At 41.4% G+C, this 19,844-nt stretch overlaps 1 protein-coding gene across 1 annotated transcript in view; it reads right to left on the minus strand.

The window, feature by feature from the left end:
- Positions 1-19,844, minus strand: part of robo2 (roundabout, axon guidance receptor, homolog 2 (Drosophila)) — a 278,307-nt gene that overhangs the window by 47,865 nt on the left and 210,598 nt on the right. The window contains exons 15-19 of the mRNA XM_088012090.1: positions 17,234-17,465; positions 12,364-12,488; positions 12,104-12,275; positions 10,008-10,196; positions 1,017-1,059 (exon numbers count right to left, since the gene is read on the minus strand). Coding sequence (XP_087868216.1) covers positions 1,017-1,059; positions 10,008-10,196; positions 12,104-12,275; positions 12,364-12,488; positions 17,234-17,465 — 761 coding nt within the window. The remainder of the gene's footprint in view (positions 1-1,016; positions 1,060-10,007; positions 10,197-12,103; positions 12,276-12,363; positions 12,489-17,233; positions 17,466-19,844) is intronic.

A 19,844-nucleotide genomic window follows, 5' to 3' on the forward strand; every position in this document is an offset into this window, starting at 1 on the left:
TGGCCGATTGATTGGTGCATCTCGAGAAAATTGTGGCATTCAGAGCTGCTGACAAAGATTTCCAAAGCATCCATTCCACCCCCAAAAGAAAAAAAATATTACAGACACGGAGTGAGAATTGGAACCGCTTATGTGGAAAATTGAAAGAAAAACATAAGAGCAGAAAGTAGATGAGAAGCGGCATGACAAGCAAGTGGTGTGGCTAATTCATTAAGGGATTGGTGGCATCTCGCAGAACGATTGGGTGGAAATCGCCCTTTTACTGCATTGATGCAGGAGATATTAAAAAAAAAAAAAATTGCTGATGCCAGCTTACGAGATGAACACCCTCCCAGAAGAAGAAAGACAAGCAGGGTCACGTTTAGTCACGATCTTTCAGTGAGGATTGGAGATGTGCTGGTTTGTCCCGGACCAGATGTGATAAGCAGAAACCTGGGATCCTCCAGGGACTCTCATGAATCCCCACAGAGGACGACTGGTGCCACCGAGACATGCCCTGCTCACTGCAGTTCGTCCCATTCCACTAACACGCACTGAAACGGAGCAGGGTTGCATGGAGATGTCCACACACACACATTCACACACACACCTCTCCCCTGGGTAATTATTTTTACATTATTACATGTGCTCAGATCCCAGCCGCCCACGCAAGGTGACAGGGAAATTTATCACTCAAGAGGGCTTTGGGGTTACCCGTAGCGAGCAGGCGGAAGATAAATGACAAAATAAAAGCCTCTCTCTGCTTAAATTGTTTCTGTTAATTCTACTGAGGAGATTTATGAGTATATCTATCAATGCATAAATGGAGATGTGGTAGGAATGTATATTTGGAGGGGGTGGGGGTGGGCAGGACTGTGCGGTAGGCATTAGAACGGGTATTGGTAATCTTTGGAAGCCATCAGTCATTTATCAGCGTTAGTATTGGGAGCAGTTGCCGCAGAGTTCATGCGTGACTCTGGAGGAAAGATTGTGTGAGCCAAAGGATTCAATGCTTTTATTTTGGTGGCAGTACTCACCTTCCATTGCTCATCAGACCGCCGTCGACTCTTTGGAACGTCACTAAAGGCAGGAGAAAGGAAAGAAAGAGGACAAAGAGAAAAAGCATTATGTTAATGGTGACACAAACATGGCTATAAAGACATCACAAAGCTATTTCTACCCTTTGGAAGCCATAGAATTACGCAATTTGACATTTCAAAACAAATCTGCTTAATGGAAAACACACCAATTTTGACAAAACTCTCTTTTTCCACTACAAAGTTTGGCACTAGGATGACTAGACAGCTCTTTTACTTTGAAGTGAAGTAGGTAGAATATAAATGCACTCCAAACTTTACAAATAATCTATCAAAAATATTGAAGAAAATGTGTTATTTTGGCCTGTCACAAAGAACCCAAGAAGACATTCCAGTTTATATTTATAACACTAAGATGTATGAAAACGTTCAGAGGAGTTTTGCACTACTACTAATAAGACGATGCCCTCTATCTTACTAGTTTGGTCCAGTTTGTCCTTGTGCTTCAGCAGCAAAGTGCTCATCCTTTTTGTTTTGTATTGTTAATGGATTCACCATGGGTTGCAGTTGTCCCTCTGCGGGCAATGTCTTTGGTTCCTTTTTTTTCAGCCTGTATATCGCTTCGATTTACATAAATCAAGATGTCATGTGCTCTTCAAGGACAAGGTGCCAGATGAGAAGCAAAACTCATTTCATCTCTTTGATTTTGCTGCCGAGTCACTATCAGATTTGTGATTAAACTCCAAAAAAAAAAAAAAAAAAAATGATTAGAAAAGGCAGAGGGCTCATTAATCACTTTAAGGTTTTTTTTTTTTTTTCTTTTATCTGAGACACCGGTCATGTGGCTAGCAGGAATCCCCAGAAGCCATGCATGTGGTCTGATCCAGGAACAAAATGCATAGATAAAAGGAAGAACTCCCCCTCTGGCTTGTAAAACTCCTAAATTGAGGCATCCTCATGATGACAAAGCAGCAGGGAAAGTTCTAAGCTTTTAAGAACTTCAATGGATTGAAGCGAAAACCGTTGGGTTTATGGAATTCACCTCATTCCAATGAGAAAAAAGGGAAAGATATCAGAAAACTGCTTTACTAAAGACAGAGAGAGAGAGGAAGGAAAGCTGTTAGTAATTTGGCTCATTTGCTCCACAGATGGAGATTAAAGAGAGGAAGACTCAACATTCTTCCTCTTTTTTTTTGTGTGTGTTTTTTCCAGTTTCATTCAAGTTGATTCCAGAACAAGCTCGGGCAAGCGATGGGTTTTTTTTTTTTCTGAAAACCAATGAGAGGCAGGAGGAACTCCCAAAACAGATGAGAACTCTGCAGACGGGAGTTGCTAAAACAATTAATCCCTATCAGAACTTCATTAATCTTCTCAGTACCTTGCAGAAGTAGTCAATGGGTTTTTGGGGATTTCATGCAAAAAACTGAAACAAATTAGAGCAAAATTGTTTTGCAAATTAAAATTTGAAAGTGTGGTTATGTGGAGTATTTTGAGCTGCAAAAGAATTGAGATGAGGACAGAGGTTCACCTTCCATCAAGACTAAAATACTAAAACTAAATACTAAAAATACAAAACCATGCTACGATGGAATCTAACTGAAAATCTTAGGCAAGACTTGAAAGTTGTTGTTCAGACACCCTTCATCCAATCTGACTGATTTTAACCCTTGTATGTCGAAATGGGGTCCAACCGACCCCACACACGTAAAACTTGTATCATTTTCCATAGTCCTGTACGTTTGCCTCAGTCCTCGCATGCACAAGGGTGAAGCTTTTCTGCAAAGAATGGGTAAAATATGCATTATCTACAGTTGAGACCAGATATTTAAATATACTGAAGAAAAAAAAATTTCTGGCGTTAATTCAAACCAAATTGTTCTTGTGTTAGCTTAGTTAAAATGACCAACATTAAAACAATTAACTAAATGTCAGTTTTAGAAATCTTTTTTTTGTAATTTTCTTTGAATTCAAAAGTTTACATTCATCTGATCAGCATGATTTGGGTCAAAAACCTTTTGGTTTTCCCTCTACAAGATTCAGAAACCTCCAATTAGAGCCAGAAAGAGGGTCTTAGCACTGAGAATCATCTTTGTATACTGTCTAGAAAACCTGAGATCATCCCACTTCACCATGGTGGAGATATTAGTTTAATAGTAGCAATAAATAAAGTTACCTTTAAAGTTAATCACACAAGTAACATCTAGGCCCAACAGATGTGATGGATAAACCCTATAAAAGGTGAGTGTAAAAGAGGAACCGTTGATTGGATCCTCCAGGCAGCTTCAGGCCAAGATTGAGATGGACAAAGAACTCTGCAGTTGAAGAAAAGCTGGGGTCACAGAGCCAAAGACTGTTCTGTGCATGGGGACCAACTCGTCAGCCCTGCAACATGTGGCTTCAAATTGCACTTCTCTCATCAGCTGGGTTGAGACCCCAAAGACAAAGATGAAGACCAAAGAAAAGATGAAGACAAAGACAAAGGCAAAGAGGAAGAACTGGTGCATTCCTTCCGTGAGACCAGCTCGTTTACATCTCAACAAACCAGAAAGATCATGAGACAAGGTGAAGGGAACTTCAGAGCCGCAAGACAAGAAGCTGAGTACCGCTACGCACAAGAAGAAGTCACCCTAACACCCGAGACCTGCCGCTCTAAGTCAGTACTCTTCCTGCCAACGCCCAAGGCCTGTCTGATTTCACCATCCAAGCAGAGGCGAAAGCTCATCAGACCTGCAGAGACGTCTGCCGTCATCGATCAGCGCTGTGAGCCTCCTGCTGCAAAACCTTCATCATCAGGCCAGTTCTGGGGTTCAAAATGTCATACTCTGTCCGTCTCTCTCAAAGGTTCTCTTTTTTAGTTCTCAGTGTCAGCATTAGGGAAAGATAGTCTAGATGATTGATTTTACTTATTTGATTATTTCCACTACTGAATTAAGCTGTACTGACCCTTGCAAAATTGCTTTACTAATAAAATAATTAGCATAAAGAAAATCTAAGAGATGTTGTGGACATTCAATTAATGAGTCACCTCAAAGTTCTTTGATGGTTGTAAAATAGCTTTGATGTTTGATTCTGGAGAGGAAAAGGTGGAAATGTTTGATAAGTTGCTTTTAGCCCAAAACTATATGTAAAACAACATCCTTGGGAGTCGCCCGAGTCACTAAAACCAACCTGGTTCAGTAACAAGTGCACGTTGTAATAAGAGAGAAAGAGCGACCGTTAATAGGTGTGTCCTGTGGAACGAGTTGACTGCAGGCTGCTCAGTCTGGCTAATTCACAGGGGGAAGACGGGTGGGACATCTGGATGGAGGTCATCAGAAACCAGGCGAGTCTTTCTCGATACCAGCTTAAACAGACTACTTCAGTCCTGGACAGGGTAAATCCCAACAGACTTAGGAAACTCAATCTGCACTACTTTGCACTGAATATTATTTTATTATTAATATTACTATCACTGTTGTTGATGATTTTATGATTTTATGATTTTATGGTTGTTTCTGGATTTATCGTCAAAAATAATTTCCCAGAGAACAAAAAAGCCATTTTTATAGGTGTCTAAGAAAAATGCAATGAATGGACTTTCATCCTAACAGCAGCCAATCAGAGTGGAAAAAATATTCTTGCTCTGTGCAATTTTCTAGTTGTTAAAAATTACACAAAATGAGCAGGTAAAAGATGTACAACAATGCCAGTTTAAACTTTGAAATATTCGCAAAAAAACTGTGCTCTGGATCATTAAATCATGAATAGAACTTCAACAATATCAATCATAGCTCTTCTTCTCTTCAATGTTTCTGTGAGTTTCTGGTGGTGCAGCTCTGTGCTGCTTTCAGGAGAATGGAACATCAGAGTATCATTCATAAAATTTCACCCACATGGGATTTACTGTGTGCTTTCAGTGGGAAAACAAAAGTTCCAGATCCTTTTGATGCCACATAAATATGGGATAGGAACATGGATTATATCTTTATTTAGACCTGTCTATTGATTTATAGATTAATAGTTCGCTACTCCGTTCTGTCACGGTTCTCCTGTTTCAGAGTTTTATGCAACGTGCACATCGTCTTTTTATTTTTTTACAGCACAAGACACAGAGCAGTCGGGAAGCGCGCATTGATGGAGAAAAGCAGACAGACGTAAACCTTTTAGCTCCGGTATTCTGATGAATAAAATTCAGAAGTGCTGTGGTGCTACCGTTTCATACCAGATCATGGTCTCTATCGAGGCATGACCCATGGAGGGATTTCTTTATTTAAATGGGTTCATTTTTCTGAGGGATACACAGTGAGGGTATTGTGTCAATAAAATCGATTTTCTGTTGTCCTTCCATGGAAGCATGCAGCATCCAGACGAACATTAAAAAAACTTTTTAATATAAGTTGCTGCTTTGTCATGATCACATCACTGCCAAAACATATGCACAAAAATCCTCAATAAAACATAAAACATTTGAAAATCAGACACCAGACAAGTGAATCACAGCAACGTCATCAGCTGGTGTAAGGCTGATGCGGTGAAGTTACCAATAGCAGGAGAACGGAGCTGCGCCAAAAGCTAACAAACACTGAAGAGAAGAAGAGCTACCGTCGATACAGTTGCAGCCAGGCATGTTTTAATGTTACACAATACAGTTTTAACAAGTTGCTCAAAGTCTAAACTGGTATTGTTGTGCATTTAAGGTGTACAGTTTACCTTCAAGCAAACGCCCCCCAAAAGAATCCCAGCGCCTCCCTGTTGTAAAAATTTCAGCCAGTGGAAAATGGCTGAAATTGAACGGCCCCCAGGTGGCAGTACTGCCCCCGTTGAGAAACGCTGCGTTAGACAGAGAGCTGGGGGGAGAGGGAGGGAGGTGCGCAACAACAATACTTTCCATTAAATGTGCTAATGGTGGAGAAGCAACTTACCGTTACAAAAAAAACCCCTGTTTATCTGCAATGATGCTAACTAGCCTTAGCATTCAGTTGGCCAGGCCAGCTGTAGCGTAGTTGAGACCATGGGGGCTGGAAGGAGTAAGCAGTGTTATTGTTATGTTAGCATGGCCACAGATGGTGGTAGACAAACAGTTTTCGTGTAATGGTATGTTGTTTCTCATTTCAATTAGCACAGCTACAGCATGTACATTAGGTTGATTGACAGCGCTAAGATCCTCCTCCTCGCTCTGATTGGTTGTTTCTGACTGAGCTGTTCAGAAACAACCAATTTTTTCAAACAACTTTCCCCGTCAATAGCTTCCCATATTTTACTGGCTTACTTGCAAATTTCAAGTTGAAAAGCTAAGCTGATGACATCATATTGAAAAACACCTGAGGCTGTAATTAATATCAAAGGTGGATCAACAAAGTGTTAAGCAAAGGTTGTGAGTACTTACATAAATATTGTTTCAAGGGTTTCTAAACACTCAAAAACCTTTCTCCACAATGTCATAGTGGGATATTTGTGTGTATAATCTTCAGGAAAGATATTAATTTAATACTGTTTGCAATAAACAGTATTTCTGCAGATGGCAGTAGGACCACAAAGTAGCGGCAGAGGAGTTTGACATTTTCAGACCATCTGTCTCATATTCTACTGTCCTAACATAGTGACTGTTTTAACAAATATGTTTTTTTTTTCTTAATAAAAGCTACATTCTGCAGCTTTGGTTTTGACGCTCTGAACATTAATGGTATCAAAGGTTTTGCTTCATCCTCTGAAGCTTGTGGTTGGGATGTGACTAAATGGTGTGAACACTTTCAACAAGGTACTGCATTTAGGACTTCATTGTATACATCCAGCAGCTCTGTGTGGATAGAAATTCTACTTTTGAGACAGGGAGACATCTTGATTCAACCAGAGCCAAAGCCTGGAGCTCTTTGTTCCTCCACCGGCAGAAGTTGCATTTAAGGAAACTGTTGTCTGGGTGAAGATTGACAGGAGCTGGCTGAGGAAGCTTCTGAAGTCTCTATCTGAGGGCTGGCACATTTCTGGGCTGCTGAGGAGCATTTTAATGTTAGCCAGACTGACACGGCTAGTCTGGGCTGGGCTGGATAAGCACTTTCTCCAATATGAATGCAGATTAATCCCGTTTAATAAGCATCAGCGTTAGGGAGGGGGCTGACGAAGTGTAATCAGCATATAAAATTTCCATCAAATCTAATTCCTGCTGGCTGTGTGCCACGCCAGTGTTGTGATTTACCTCTGGTGTACTGACAGCTTTACTGCGCTGAGACAGGACACTCGATACATCAGCTAATTGTCAATAGAAAGAGAGCAGCACTGTAAAACCCCTCGATCACATTCTGATGCATGCTCCAAATATCACCTCGCAGTCTCAGCTTTTGATCTCTGCTGAACTGAACGTTAAATTGTGCTTGCCAGTAAAAGGCTTTTTTTTAAAAAAAAAAAAAAGAAAAAAAAGGCCTGCTTCCTCTTTGGCGTTTAAGAAGACTGACTGAAAACCACACAGTTTTTGCAAAGATTACACATCTTTCATAATGTGCTGACGTAATGCTTTAGATTAAGTAGACGTCACATTCATATTCATGCATGCTTTGACAAAAGTGTTTCTATTTAAGGTTAAGGCGGGAAAGTGAGGCATCCCAAAGTAATCCCCATTTTTGTCATTTGCAGCCACAAATGTCAACAGGATTTTATGTAATGACCGGCACAGCATAGTGTAACCCTAACCCTTGCAAAGTGAAAGCAAAAGAATTAATGATTCTCAAACAATTTTACAAAATGAAATCTACAGTGTGGCATTCATCACTTGTATCTGATGTCTCTAAAGAGTTCAGAAATGACTTAGAAGGGGCAATAATATGTATGTTCCAGGCACATAGTGATATTTATAGCACAATCATAGTAACTGTTAGCTTCAGTTACTATAAAAATGCTGCATATATCAAAAATAACTTAAATGTAATTTGACTTCTCAATTTGATGACTTGAAATTGGGCCTCTGTCTCTTTAAGAAGCTCCTGCTCTTTCTGACACTTTGCCTTTTCAGCACTGTATCACAACGTGATATGCTTCTCATTATGCTGTTAACTTTTCATAGGAGCTTTGGACTGAGACAGTTCATATATTGAAATCAGCAGACTCGCAGTTCCACCAGGTGTTTGCTAATTACTGCTGCCACTAGTCTGGAGGAGCTGAGTGGGGAAAGTGGGGGACAGGGGTGGTCTGCAAGGCATCAAATTACAAAGTTACAGTTTTTTTTTAATTATGCGTGATATGTATAACATTTCCATAAATTTAAATCAAGCTTTTATTAGTATTAAGAACATTTTTATTTTTATTTTCCTTTTCTATCTTTTATTACTTCTATTGGCCAGGGTTTGGTGTTTTTAAACATCAAAGTTGTTCAAGATGTCAGTTCAACATCAAAGCTATGTTGTACTGAAGCTAAGATAGCTTTGATTTTGATGATGCTTATATATATCAAAGTGAAGGTATCATAAGCTTGTGCTTAAATGTATTAGTTTCGTCCCCAGTATTGTGTTTTTTTTCTCCATTTCTGACTTCTTTATGGAAAAGTTGAAAAAAGAGATAGAAAAATAAATAAACAACATAGTTACTTGCTTGTGCTACAAAATGGCACGATGTGTTTGTACAATACACAACACCGCTCCTTTAACATTAGATTTTAACCAAGGAATCTGAGAAGGTCCAACCCAAAGCTGTGTGTAAAAGATGTTACAGAAAAAAGAAAAATAAACAAAAGTCGTCCTGAACAAAAGGAAAAGCCAGTTTTCTAAATGAAACTACAGGAATGTAGACAGGTAAAGCACAGCATGATTTGATCACTGGAAATAAAACTAAAAGGAACATTTCAGCAGGAGGAGGAAGATGGATAGAATGAAACCGAGCTCGGAAACCAGAACCAGATTGCTATGACAGACGAACAAAAAGAAAAGAAAGAAAAAAGAAAAAAAACGGCTTTAGGCTTGGCAGGGAAATAATTTCGGTATGCAGGGTTAAAAATCACGGCTAATAGCAAAAACTGACTTGTAAATGTTGTTTGGCAGGTTAAACTGTTTCCACCTGTGTGAGGTTTAATTTTTTTTATTAGCCATGATCAAGAGTGTTGTAGTCTGAGCATGGGAAGTTCAATCGGGTAGGAGGATGACTGTGCTTGGGAGGGGGTTAGGGTGAGGGGAGGTGATGGGACAAATGAACAGTACCTGCAGGGGTGAAGGTGAAGGACTGAACTGCAAAACAAGAAGACAGAAAAAGTTGTGTGTTAAAAAAGCATGCAGAGCAAAGCAGTGCTTTGAGAGGAGGGGATGTGTTTGTGTGCGTGCGTGTGTGTGTGTAAGGGGGAGTGGAGCTGAGATGCACTGCTGCAGCCAGAGAAGCAGGGGCCGGTGAGCAGGTGCCACAAATCAAACAGAAAACAAAACACAAAACGTAGCACATGAAGATGAAACAGGAAACATCACTGCTGCAGTTCACGCTTTTCCCCGGAAAAATGAGCAAATGTATTCCCGTAAATGTGCTTTTCTTGAATATCTGATTACAAATAGAGAAAGAAAAAAAACCCCAAAGAGAGTTCATTTCCATTTCCACCTCTGTAATGAAAGCCACTGCACTTGGCAGAGGAAGCGGACTGGCTTGGGGATATCGACCATGAACATGTAAGGGTCAGTGTGTGGGCGTAGAGCTGGACTACAGCTACGGCTCCAACCACTCCATTCTGGCACCTCGACTCCCCCCTCCCTGGGCTAATAACTCTGTGGGTGGAATTGTCAAAAAAAACAAAAAAACAGCAGCCTTCCGGAAACGATCCGAGCTAACATCTGTCTCCCCGCGGAGCCGGAACAGAGCATCCATCTTGATGATATTGCTAGCAGCAGCTATGGTATTGACGGATAATGATCTAATGATAAAACATTCTCGCTTTGAAGGGAGAGGAAAAAAAAACAATAAAAAAATGAGCACAGAGAGAGAGAGAGGAGTGGAGGACTATTTTTCATCATTTTTGCTGAGGCACCTGAGGAGCCAGCCGCTGCTAACCTGCATAGTTGCTTAGACCCTTTCTCTTCTTCCTCCTCCAGTAGAGCCAGATGCTGAAGCCCATCAGGATGACCCAGCAGGCGCCTCCAATGCCAGCGATGAAGGCCGGCTGCTTCACCACGTCCGTTATCTGCTCCGTGATGCTGTTGTTCCGGTTTCCGTGTATGATCACGTCCCGGAACTCTTTCCCTGAGGGCACACAAACAAAGTAGATGAGATTAATATGCATGTATCAGCACCAAGATGTGAAGGGAAACAGGGGGGAGAATCTACGTATGCTTTAAATCTCTCGCGGGAAACTTCAGTCATCTATGAAGCACTCCGTGACTTTGAAATATTATGTTTGTTCACAGTAGGAAATACACAAAGGATTGTTTGGAACAGAGCTAAAAATAAGCAGGTCTTGATCATTTTTAGCAGAGCTGGGGTATGTAAGTTTTGTAAAAATGTTGTTTTCTTACATATTTGTTAAAACTGTCTCCATGTTGTTACAGTACAATATGAGACAGGTTATCTGTGGAACAACTCATGCTCCTCGTCCTCCTCCCTGAACTAGGCAATTGAGCTTGATTTTTTTTATACATTAGCTGTTTCATACGTTTTAACAAATACGTGAAAAACATTTTTTAAGAAAGGGTACATACCCCAACTTTAAATGTGCAGATGTGAACAAACAGAACTACAGAAATACAGAAAGAAAACCAACATTTCACCTTAATCTAAACAAATTCAATGTATTGACGACTCAAGCTCAAAAGCAACAACTACTTTTGCAACATGTTTCATACCATATTATAGTTAATGTCTTCAATCCAGTGACATGGACATATGCTTCTGCTATTCCAGATTTAGACCCAGACATAAGAGAATATTTTGGGATTTGTTTCTGGAGAGGCAGTGAAGGAGGTCGGTCATGTGGTTTTTGTGTGCTCATGTGACAGTGATAGTGATGGAGCAAAGGATTGTGGGGAGTCAGAGGTGTGGCCATTTTATTTCAAGTTGTCAAAAAGATGGTGAAGTACATGTAATATTGGTAAATATTGGTTTTTGGCCAAAAGAGCAATATTAATATCAGATAGTGATATTGGCCAAAAATGTTCATATCGATGAAGTCCTATCTTGTCTGTTAACCAATCTAAGGTTTTATCTCTTGCTAGCAGACATAAGCACATCGTCTTCACCTGTAAACAACGGTATTGGCTGCATCATGCTCTGGGAATACTTTTCTTCTGCACCTCTAAAGGATCAGAGTTTATTCAGGACATTTAAAGAGGCTTTCGTCTGAGTAGAATCGAAAATTGTGCAAGTTTTCCAAGACATTCTGGTCTTGCTGTGCTTCGTCTAAGGTTTTGTCAGGTTTTGTTAAGCTGTAGAGGAGGATACTGACCGTCAAAGCTGAATAAAGAGCAAAAAAGGATGTGAGATGAAGCACAATGATCAGACTGGAAAAGACAAAGTCTAGCAGCTCACAGCAAAGCCCCAGGTGATCAGGCTGTTTGCTTTGTTCAGCCTCTAATTCACTCCACCGCCACTGCAACATACCACATGAAATGAGAGCAGAGCGCCACGGTCTCTATTGATCCCCAATCCCACGTCAACTCCCGCTAGCCGGCTTGACAAATATTTCTAGCAGCGAGGCACAACCAGAATCACAAAGCACCTCACTGTAACACTGCTAACTTCTCACTGTAACAAACACGTGGATTATTCACAAACACTGCGACATGCCGAAAAGACGCTGATCCACATTGTTCTGCCAAAGCCGTCTGAGCGCAGGCACCTCTGAAGACAAGCAAACGAAAAAAAAAAAAAAAAAAAATTATGAGTGCAAGCTCAGTGTTCTGCTCTCAGAGATGGATTATGTGAGTGACACTGGGGAAATAAGAACACGCTGCAGGCCAAGTCATCAGTTATGGGTCAAATCAGAGAAAATCTGCCAGAGCTCCACATAAATCACAGTCAGAGTGCATTTCCAAACAACACCGTTTCAACAATATCATCTGTTTGGTTGCTTTCTCCCCGCTCCCTCCAGCATCACTCTCTCTTAAAAAGTGGACGCCGAAAGGCTGCGACAGATTTCTATCAATTTATCTCACCGATGATTATAGACTGAGGTTCACTCTTCACTCCCACTCCTGCACTGGTGCTGGCGGCAACCTCCACGTGATACACCACGCCCACCTGCAGCCCTCCCACCACCACGGAGCGGATGGCTGCGTCCACCGTCTTGTTCACGTGGAAACGCGTCTCGTTCCCCAGACACCAGATCTGAGAAGAAAAAAAAGAAAAAGTTGATTTTAATGTAGTCATGTAGAGGTGCGGTGGGAATGGATGGCGCTTGCTTCCTGAAACGGACCTTGTACTCCTGGATAATGCCGTTCTGGTGGTCGTGCGGAGGGGGGTCCCAGGAGATGCTGATGGAGGTGCTGTTCTGGTTTCCCACTGTCAGGACGGTTACCTGCTGAGGGGGGGCGCTGGGAGCTGAAAGAGAATTAGGAGCAATGGTCAGATGCAGTATGGCCCGGCTCTAAAACGGTTTCTCAATAGTCAGCGATGGGAAATGGAAAATATACAGAGACTCTCTAATGTTTACAGACATCACACACATAAGCTTTAATCTACTTACTGGAACTTTACAAAACAGACTGGCACAATGCTGTTAACACCAATCTGTTTTACTCAATGAGAAGCTTAAAGCTGTAGTATGTAACTTTTATAAACAATCTGTTTTTATTTTTTTCCCCCCATATTTCAAAAAACTGTCACTAAGTTGTGACTGTATGCGACAGATAATCTGTGAAAAAATCAAGCTCCTCTGCTTCCTCTCTGTGCTCCTACAGAAATAATCACTTTCTGGTCAGAAGTAACCAATCAGAGCCAGGAGGAGGGCCTTACTGCTGTAAATCATCCTTGCTAAATGTGCTGATGGCTTAGGAACAACTTAACATTGCAGGAAAACTGTTCATCAGCCATCATGTTAACTATCCTGAACATTAACGTCAGGAAAGAGCTGCAGCATAGCAGAGAGCTAGGGCTAAACCCCTCCCCCTGGCTCTGATTAGTTGTTTCTAACTGAGCGGTGAATTTTTGCAGATAGCAGTAGGACCACAGGCAGAGGAGCTCATTGTTTTACCACAGACTGTCTATCTCATATTATCTAAAGGTTACCCATTACAACCTTAGGGCTTATGATGTAATAAAACTTTACACTTCTTCATCCTTGACCTGTCTTCTGTGTCCTTTGGTCTTCCTTGTTTGGTTTGTTTACTAATGTTCTCTAACAAACCTATATAAATATTTTCTAATTAAGTGACTTCCAAAGTCAAATATTTGCCATCCATCCACCTCCCGTTTCATCTGGGATCGATTTGCGGCGCAGCAGACTATCCAGACTTCCTTCTCCCCAGCCAGTTGGGTCAATTTGGTAAGACATTAAATTTTGAGGTTTTAGTACCTTTGATGGGTATTCTATTCTTCCGTAAGAGTCCCTGAAATTGAACCATAAGAGAAAAGGGGGGGAAAAAACAATGACAACACCAGTATCCATGCCTTTGAAAAAGAATAGTATTTTGTAGAGAAGGCACAGTTGACTGCGGGTTTGTAAGGATAAGATCAGGTCAGATCTGACATGGCTGTCGGCTGTCTTTATAACATTTCACTGTGATTTCATATATCAGTCTCTGCTCTGCTCTGGTGGATTTGCACAGAGGATACTGGTATTGATTTGTGCGATGATGGCCTGGCAGAGTCAGGCGAGACTTCTCAGTCATGCTAAGACTCTGTCGTTGACTGGTTTGGCACAAGGGTCAATAGGCTTATTGGGATGAAGAGCAGATGCCAAAGAAATATGAAAACGCAAAAAAAAAGGCATTTAATAGGTGGGAAACAATGTCTCAGTAAACACATCGACAGACTCTCATCGATCAGGCGGATGAAACTTAAGTCAGCAGGTAGGGACGAGGGAGGTACCCGGGAATGCATCAGCTCCGTCCGCAGGCAGACAGGTGGAGAGGATGGAAACAAGAACAGCCCGGGCTTTCATAAACCTCCATTGTTATTCTGACGGCAACAATCTTCTGACCCCACAAAGCATGAGACGGAAAAAAAATAAATAACAGTTGGCCCAACTGGAAATAACGCTTTAAAAATAATGTTTTCTCATTTCCGCAGTGGCTGGCAGGTTGCAGGGTGGGGAAGGATTGGCGTGGCGGAATACTGACAGGTCAATTACTCCTGGTGCTGCCTCTCCCTCACCTCACTTCCATCCAAAATGGCATGTGTAACCCCGTAAATCTGTGCTCATCCCTCAGCGCAATTGGCCACACGGGCCCCAGGAGAGCCAGGAGGCCCTGGCACGGTGGAAGATGAATGGTTCTAATGATGAACTCAACACCTTGGCCAGATTAGAAACAATCTACCGAGTGAGCATCTGATTGAGCGAACGCGCCCGGATCCGTGCCAATAAGCCACTGTGTCGCGATCAGGTGATGAAGTGCCTGGCTTCTCCGCGGAAGCCATCAGAGGCAATGTCGTTCAAAGTTAATGTTATGAATGATTTAGCAGCTGATTATCATGCATATTTGTGCTAAACAATACACATTTTTCATTAGAGGCCTTGGAGGCTGTGCTAATAGGGCCATTAGTGGAGTGATGTATGGCAGGCAGGAATGTGACCCCCCTGTCTCGCATGTACTCACCATGCTGTGCTGAATGATGGGAGGAAGACAAACAGAGCTGATCATTACTAAAAAGTAGCCAATGGTTAATGACAAGGCGTAGGCGGTGTGGCATCTCCCTAGAGAGCGACGTGGAAAATTAGCCAACAAATGAACATTTAGGTGACGACAAATAATTTTCCTTTCTTCCTGAATAAGGACTGTTGTTGCCTAAAGTGTACTCCACCTCATGTATACTTTCAGGTGTAATGAGATGGGAGCCAGAATCAATTTATCAGCCTAGGTACACAGACCACTGCAAAGGCATTTGTTTAACATTTCACATTTTTTCACACAAACCTATTATAACCACAAACCTAAAATGATTTAACTGGGATTTTGTAGCCTAACAATCTAAGGTCTTCAAATATTCTTTATGAAAATTGGAAAAGTGTGATGTGCATTTTTATTTAGTTCCTTTTACTTTGACAAACTTTAATAAAATCAGTCGCCTTCAGAAGTCAAGTAGAGCCCACTTCTTTGGAATTTCACTTTAACTGCTTTTACATCTTTAAGTGTTTTAAGTGATGTCTCAACTAAATTTGTTGCCCATTCTTCTTTCCATTATATCCTTAACTCACTAAGAACATTTTTTATCTTTATAACATCTCATAATGTTATTCCATCATTGCTGGTTGCTTTGATTCTTTCTTTCATGTCTGAAGAATCCTTGAATCTCCCATAGCAACCATTCAGAGGGGGCATAAACACTTCCACTCACACAGCTCCACCTATTTCTACAAAGCTCCTCCCTGTAGCCTACCTCTCCCCCACGCCTCTTCCCATCTGCTCCTCCAGACTAGCGGCAGCAGCCTTTAAACACCTGGTGAACTGTGAGTCTGCTGAGCTCATCATACAAACTACTTCTCAGTCCAATGCGCCTGAGAATGGTTGTAAACAGCATCATGAGATGTTGTGATGATATGCTAAAAGCGGCGCTTCTTAAAGAAACAGAGGTCCAATTTTAAGGCATCAAAATGCAAAGATAAATTTCTTCCAAGTCATGAAGGTGCTGAAGGTAACAGTAACTTGACTGAGCTATAAAATGGGACTGGAAAATACAGTCCCATGACAAACACATCACAGAAGTGTTTGTCATGCTGGGATGACAAACACTTCTGTGATGTGTTCTTGTTAACTAATGTTCTCCAGACCATTAAGGCCTTCAAAAAAAAGGCGTTTTTATACTGAAAACCAATTTCACACACCTATCTATTAGGTGACATCTGAAGTAACCAGATGTCACCTAATAGTTAGGTGTGTGAAAACACCAAGGTCTGTGGTACAAATGTATAAGAACTGTAAATGCTATTAATAATCTTTCAAGACCGTGTAAATATTTATATGGAGAATGAGGTTCAATGGTTAAAGGGAATAGTTTCAGTTGCCCTAACCTTCTCATGGAGTTCTCTAATTGTGTTAGCTAATGGATACCCTAAGTTTTAATCACCTCTTGAACTCGATTTTTTTTCTGGCCCCCATTAGTCATCCAAGGCAGCCTGAATAGCCCAGAGCAAAGTGTCTGACAGTGTATTATTTATGAAAAGAAACAGAAGCTGCATTATGACAGAAATGGAAAACGGCTGGAATTCTGGAAAACCGGACTATGAACAGAGGACAGGAAAGGGGGATACCATCAGCACAGGTAATAGCTGGGACATGTAGCCTCTGAGGTCTACAGGAGATAGGTCTGCTGGCATGTGTGTGTGTGTGTGTGTGTGTGTGTGTGTGTGTGTGTGTGTGTGCGCGTGCGTGCGTGCGTGCGTGCGTGCGTGCGTGCGTGCGTGTGTGTGTGTGCGCGTGTGTGCGTGCGTTTTGGGGACAGCTGGGATGTGGTGGCAGTTCCACTCCTGTGGCCAGTCAGTGTGAGCAGTGCATACACACGCTGGCCACAGGAGATACGGTCCCCTTGAGGAAAGGGAAATAAATGAGCTTGTCAACACAACAGGATGTGAACTGTCTCCCAACACATGCAGGCCTGTACGTGCTTTGTTAAGATAGGCTTCACCTCCACATCGAAGCGCTTGTATCTTTCTTTTTGTGGTTTTGAGAGGATGTGTTATATAAGTCTTCAACCATACAAGCTAACTCAAGTCATTAAACTCAAAGGCTGCCATGGTATTGATGCACACAGTTTTCCTCCCTGCAAGGGTCAAAATAGTAAATTCATTCAAACAAAGGCCCTCGTTGTGTCCTCGTGAGTGATTTTTACCACGCTGCGCTATGGCCTTGTCAGAGTCTCTATAAATTAAGCTCTGGGTGACAGCTCATCTTTACAGGAGTTGTGTAAAGTTTCCAATCACAGTGTAGGTGTGTGGTTACTGTCCAATGGATTACGGGAAGTTTGGCAGCAGCACTGCCAAACATGAGTCAACAATATAAAAAGAGATATACATTACAAAGATATACATTGAAATGATGATAAAAAAAAAAAAAAAAAAAAAAAACAGAAGAACACACTCAACTAGCCTCCTAGCTAATCTCCATAAACTCAATTTGTTTGAGTCTCACCCTCCTCAGTGGTCCGCGCCGTCTTCGATTCGCTGTCCATGCCTTGAAACTCGTTGAAGTACGGCCGGACCTTGATCTCATAGACGATGCCCTTCTTCAGCGATGACAGGACGACGCTGCGTTCCGAGGGCACCTTCACGTCCTGGGTCTGCCACGCCCCTGGCGAAGGAAGCCCAGACGTCTGCCTGTATAGAACCCGGTAACCCTGGATGAACTGGGACTGGCGGTCCACCTGGGGAAGCAATAAAGTCAAGGTTATGGTTGGGAAGAAAGCACATGAAGGTGACTAAGTGGTGTTTTCCTGCAGCATGCTTTACAAGGCTGCATGCATGCCACTTTAGGAGCTGTTACTTATTTAATGGGGCTTTTATCACCAGCCATGCAACACTCTGCTCAATTATACCCACCCTGACACTAGCTCAAGCTAACAACTCCACCTTAAAGGACGGAACGTATGTCCCGTACCTACAATAAATAAAACCTGGTGACACCTTAAAGCACGTCTCACAACTATAAGAACGCCATGCGGCCACAAATGCATGTTCCCATGGGAACACACAGCAGAGGTGTCTTTAGCAGACATTTTCCCCTTAAAAAAAAAAAAGACCTAAGACGAGATCTCTGTGATGGAAAAAAGCCCCAAACAGGGCTTTCCTTTAAAATTTGGGCCGCTTAGTTAAACAGAAAGAAAAAAAAAGCTGAATTTATGCAGAGGAGGAGCCAGCACATAACTCACTGTAATGGCTTGTTAACAGTAGAGGAAGTCAGTGCTGCTTTCAAGTGGGATATTAAGCAGCTGTTTTTCACCAGCACAGACTGAGTAAATCAGCACAATGGATCTCAACCCCCCAACTCCCACCCACAACCTTGTTGGTGTTGGACTCTTATTAATGGGATGATTTGGAAATATAAAAAGCGGAAATCTCTGCTTACTGAAAAAAAAAAGGACTCCTGATTGATTTAGGCCATCACGGTTTGGTGTTAGCTTCACGTTACAATCATAAAGCAAAAGGGTTTAGCATTAAATTAGCAGCTAGTTCTGGAGGAGGGAAATGGAGTGGGGGGAGGCTTACTGCAGGGGTCAATAAACATGTCAGCGGGAAAACTGCTCATGTTGTTCGTTTAAAAATGCTAACCGCCACCGCATCTGCTAAGTGATGTGAGGTAAATACCTGCAACTGAGTGATTTATGGCGCCGTGCTCAACATAAACGAATGAACACCTCAGCCTCTAAGAATCCTAGCGACATTTATGTCCTTATTACCAAGCAATTAAAATAGAAAAACTGCTCGCATCCAGGCAGGAGATGCTTCTTTTTTCTTTTTCATTCCCTCAAACCCACATAGCACAGACAGACCTTGCATATAGGAAGATAAACGCATTACCTCTGCAGCAAAACCAGATTTCACAACCATTAGCGATATTTTAATTTATCAGGGCAGACTTTGTTTTAGGGAGGAAAGATGGAGGACTGATGAACATCCAGGTGTCTCTGACATTTCCTTTGATGCTGGTTGTGGTTAAAGAAACCATTTCTGCAGCCATTTGATGTTGGTTACTTTAAAGTCGCCAATTACAATATTTCAAAAGCTGTAGTCAGGAGGGAACAGGCTGACAAAAGAAAAAAAAAAAATCCCCACAACATAAAACAAACGGTCGCCTGCAGGAGAAGCTTCAAAGATGGATCTTTAATGTCAACTATCTCGGTTTTATGACAGGCGTCTGCAGAACTAAAGATGGAGAAACAATAAAAGGGAGATAAGGAAACCTTCGACACACATTTTAAAGTACCGGGGAAAGCTTCAGAATAAATCCAACTTTTACTCCAGAACCACAATATCTGACTGAAAAAATGAGAAAACCAACATTTCATCTCAGGACATTAAGTAAAGAGAAGAGAAAGGTTGTCCTTGTAAAGAAAAAATGAAGCAATTCTGAAATTTATACTTTTGAGTTGCACAAAGTGATCAAGTATAAATATAACGTCACACAGGTCCGTTTCTCTAAGTGACACTTCAAAAGAGGGAAGACAAGAAAGAGAACATGTGAAATGGATAAAATACATGTGAATGAGACATTTCTTTTCATTATACTTTAATTTGCTTGTACTTTTTCATAATTTCTACTTATTAACTGCTTACTCTAATTTCTTTAGATATAAATATAATTTTTAACAAGACCAAGTCACCAATCGGGTTTACCAAGTCTCCAATACAATCATTAGATCTTATAAGATCTGCTGATTGCATCTTGGCGACACCACAAAAGAGAATAACTAAAAACATACACAAGCATTTATCATATTACATATAGTATATTGCTTGATAAACTCCATCTCTTTCTCTTTCATATCTTAAAAAATGTGCTTTGGTCAAGTAAAACTAAAATTTAATTTCTGTAACAATTTCTGCGGTTTTGACATGAAACAAACTTATATCCATATCCACTGTTAAGTACGGTGGAGGTTCTGTGATGTTGTGGGCCTCTTTCTCTTGCAAATGGCTTGGGAACCTTTCACCTCCCATACCAAAAGCTTTTCCTTGTCTTAACTTTCACTTACTTTAGCAGAAGCTAAGCTAACTCCTCCCACTGCAGCAGTACCTAATGTAAT

The sequence above is a fragment of the Poecilia mexicana genome, unplaced genomic scaffold (assembly GCF_051168715.1).
Source record: "Poecilia mexicana isolate PSO_F unplaced genomic scaffold, ASM5116871v1 scaffold_13, whole genome shotgun sequence".
In the NCBI taxonomy this organism is placed as follows: Eukaryota; Metazoa; Chordata; class Actinopteri; order Cyprinodontiformes; family Poeciliidae; genus Poecilia; species Poecilia mexicana.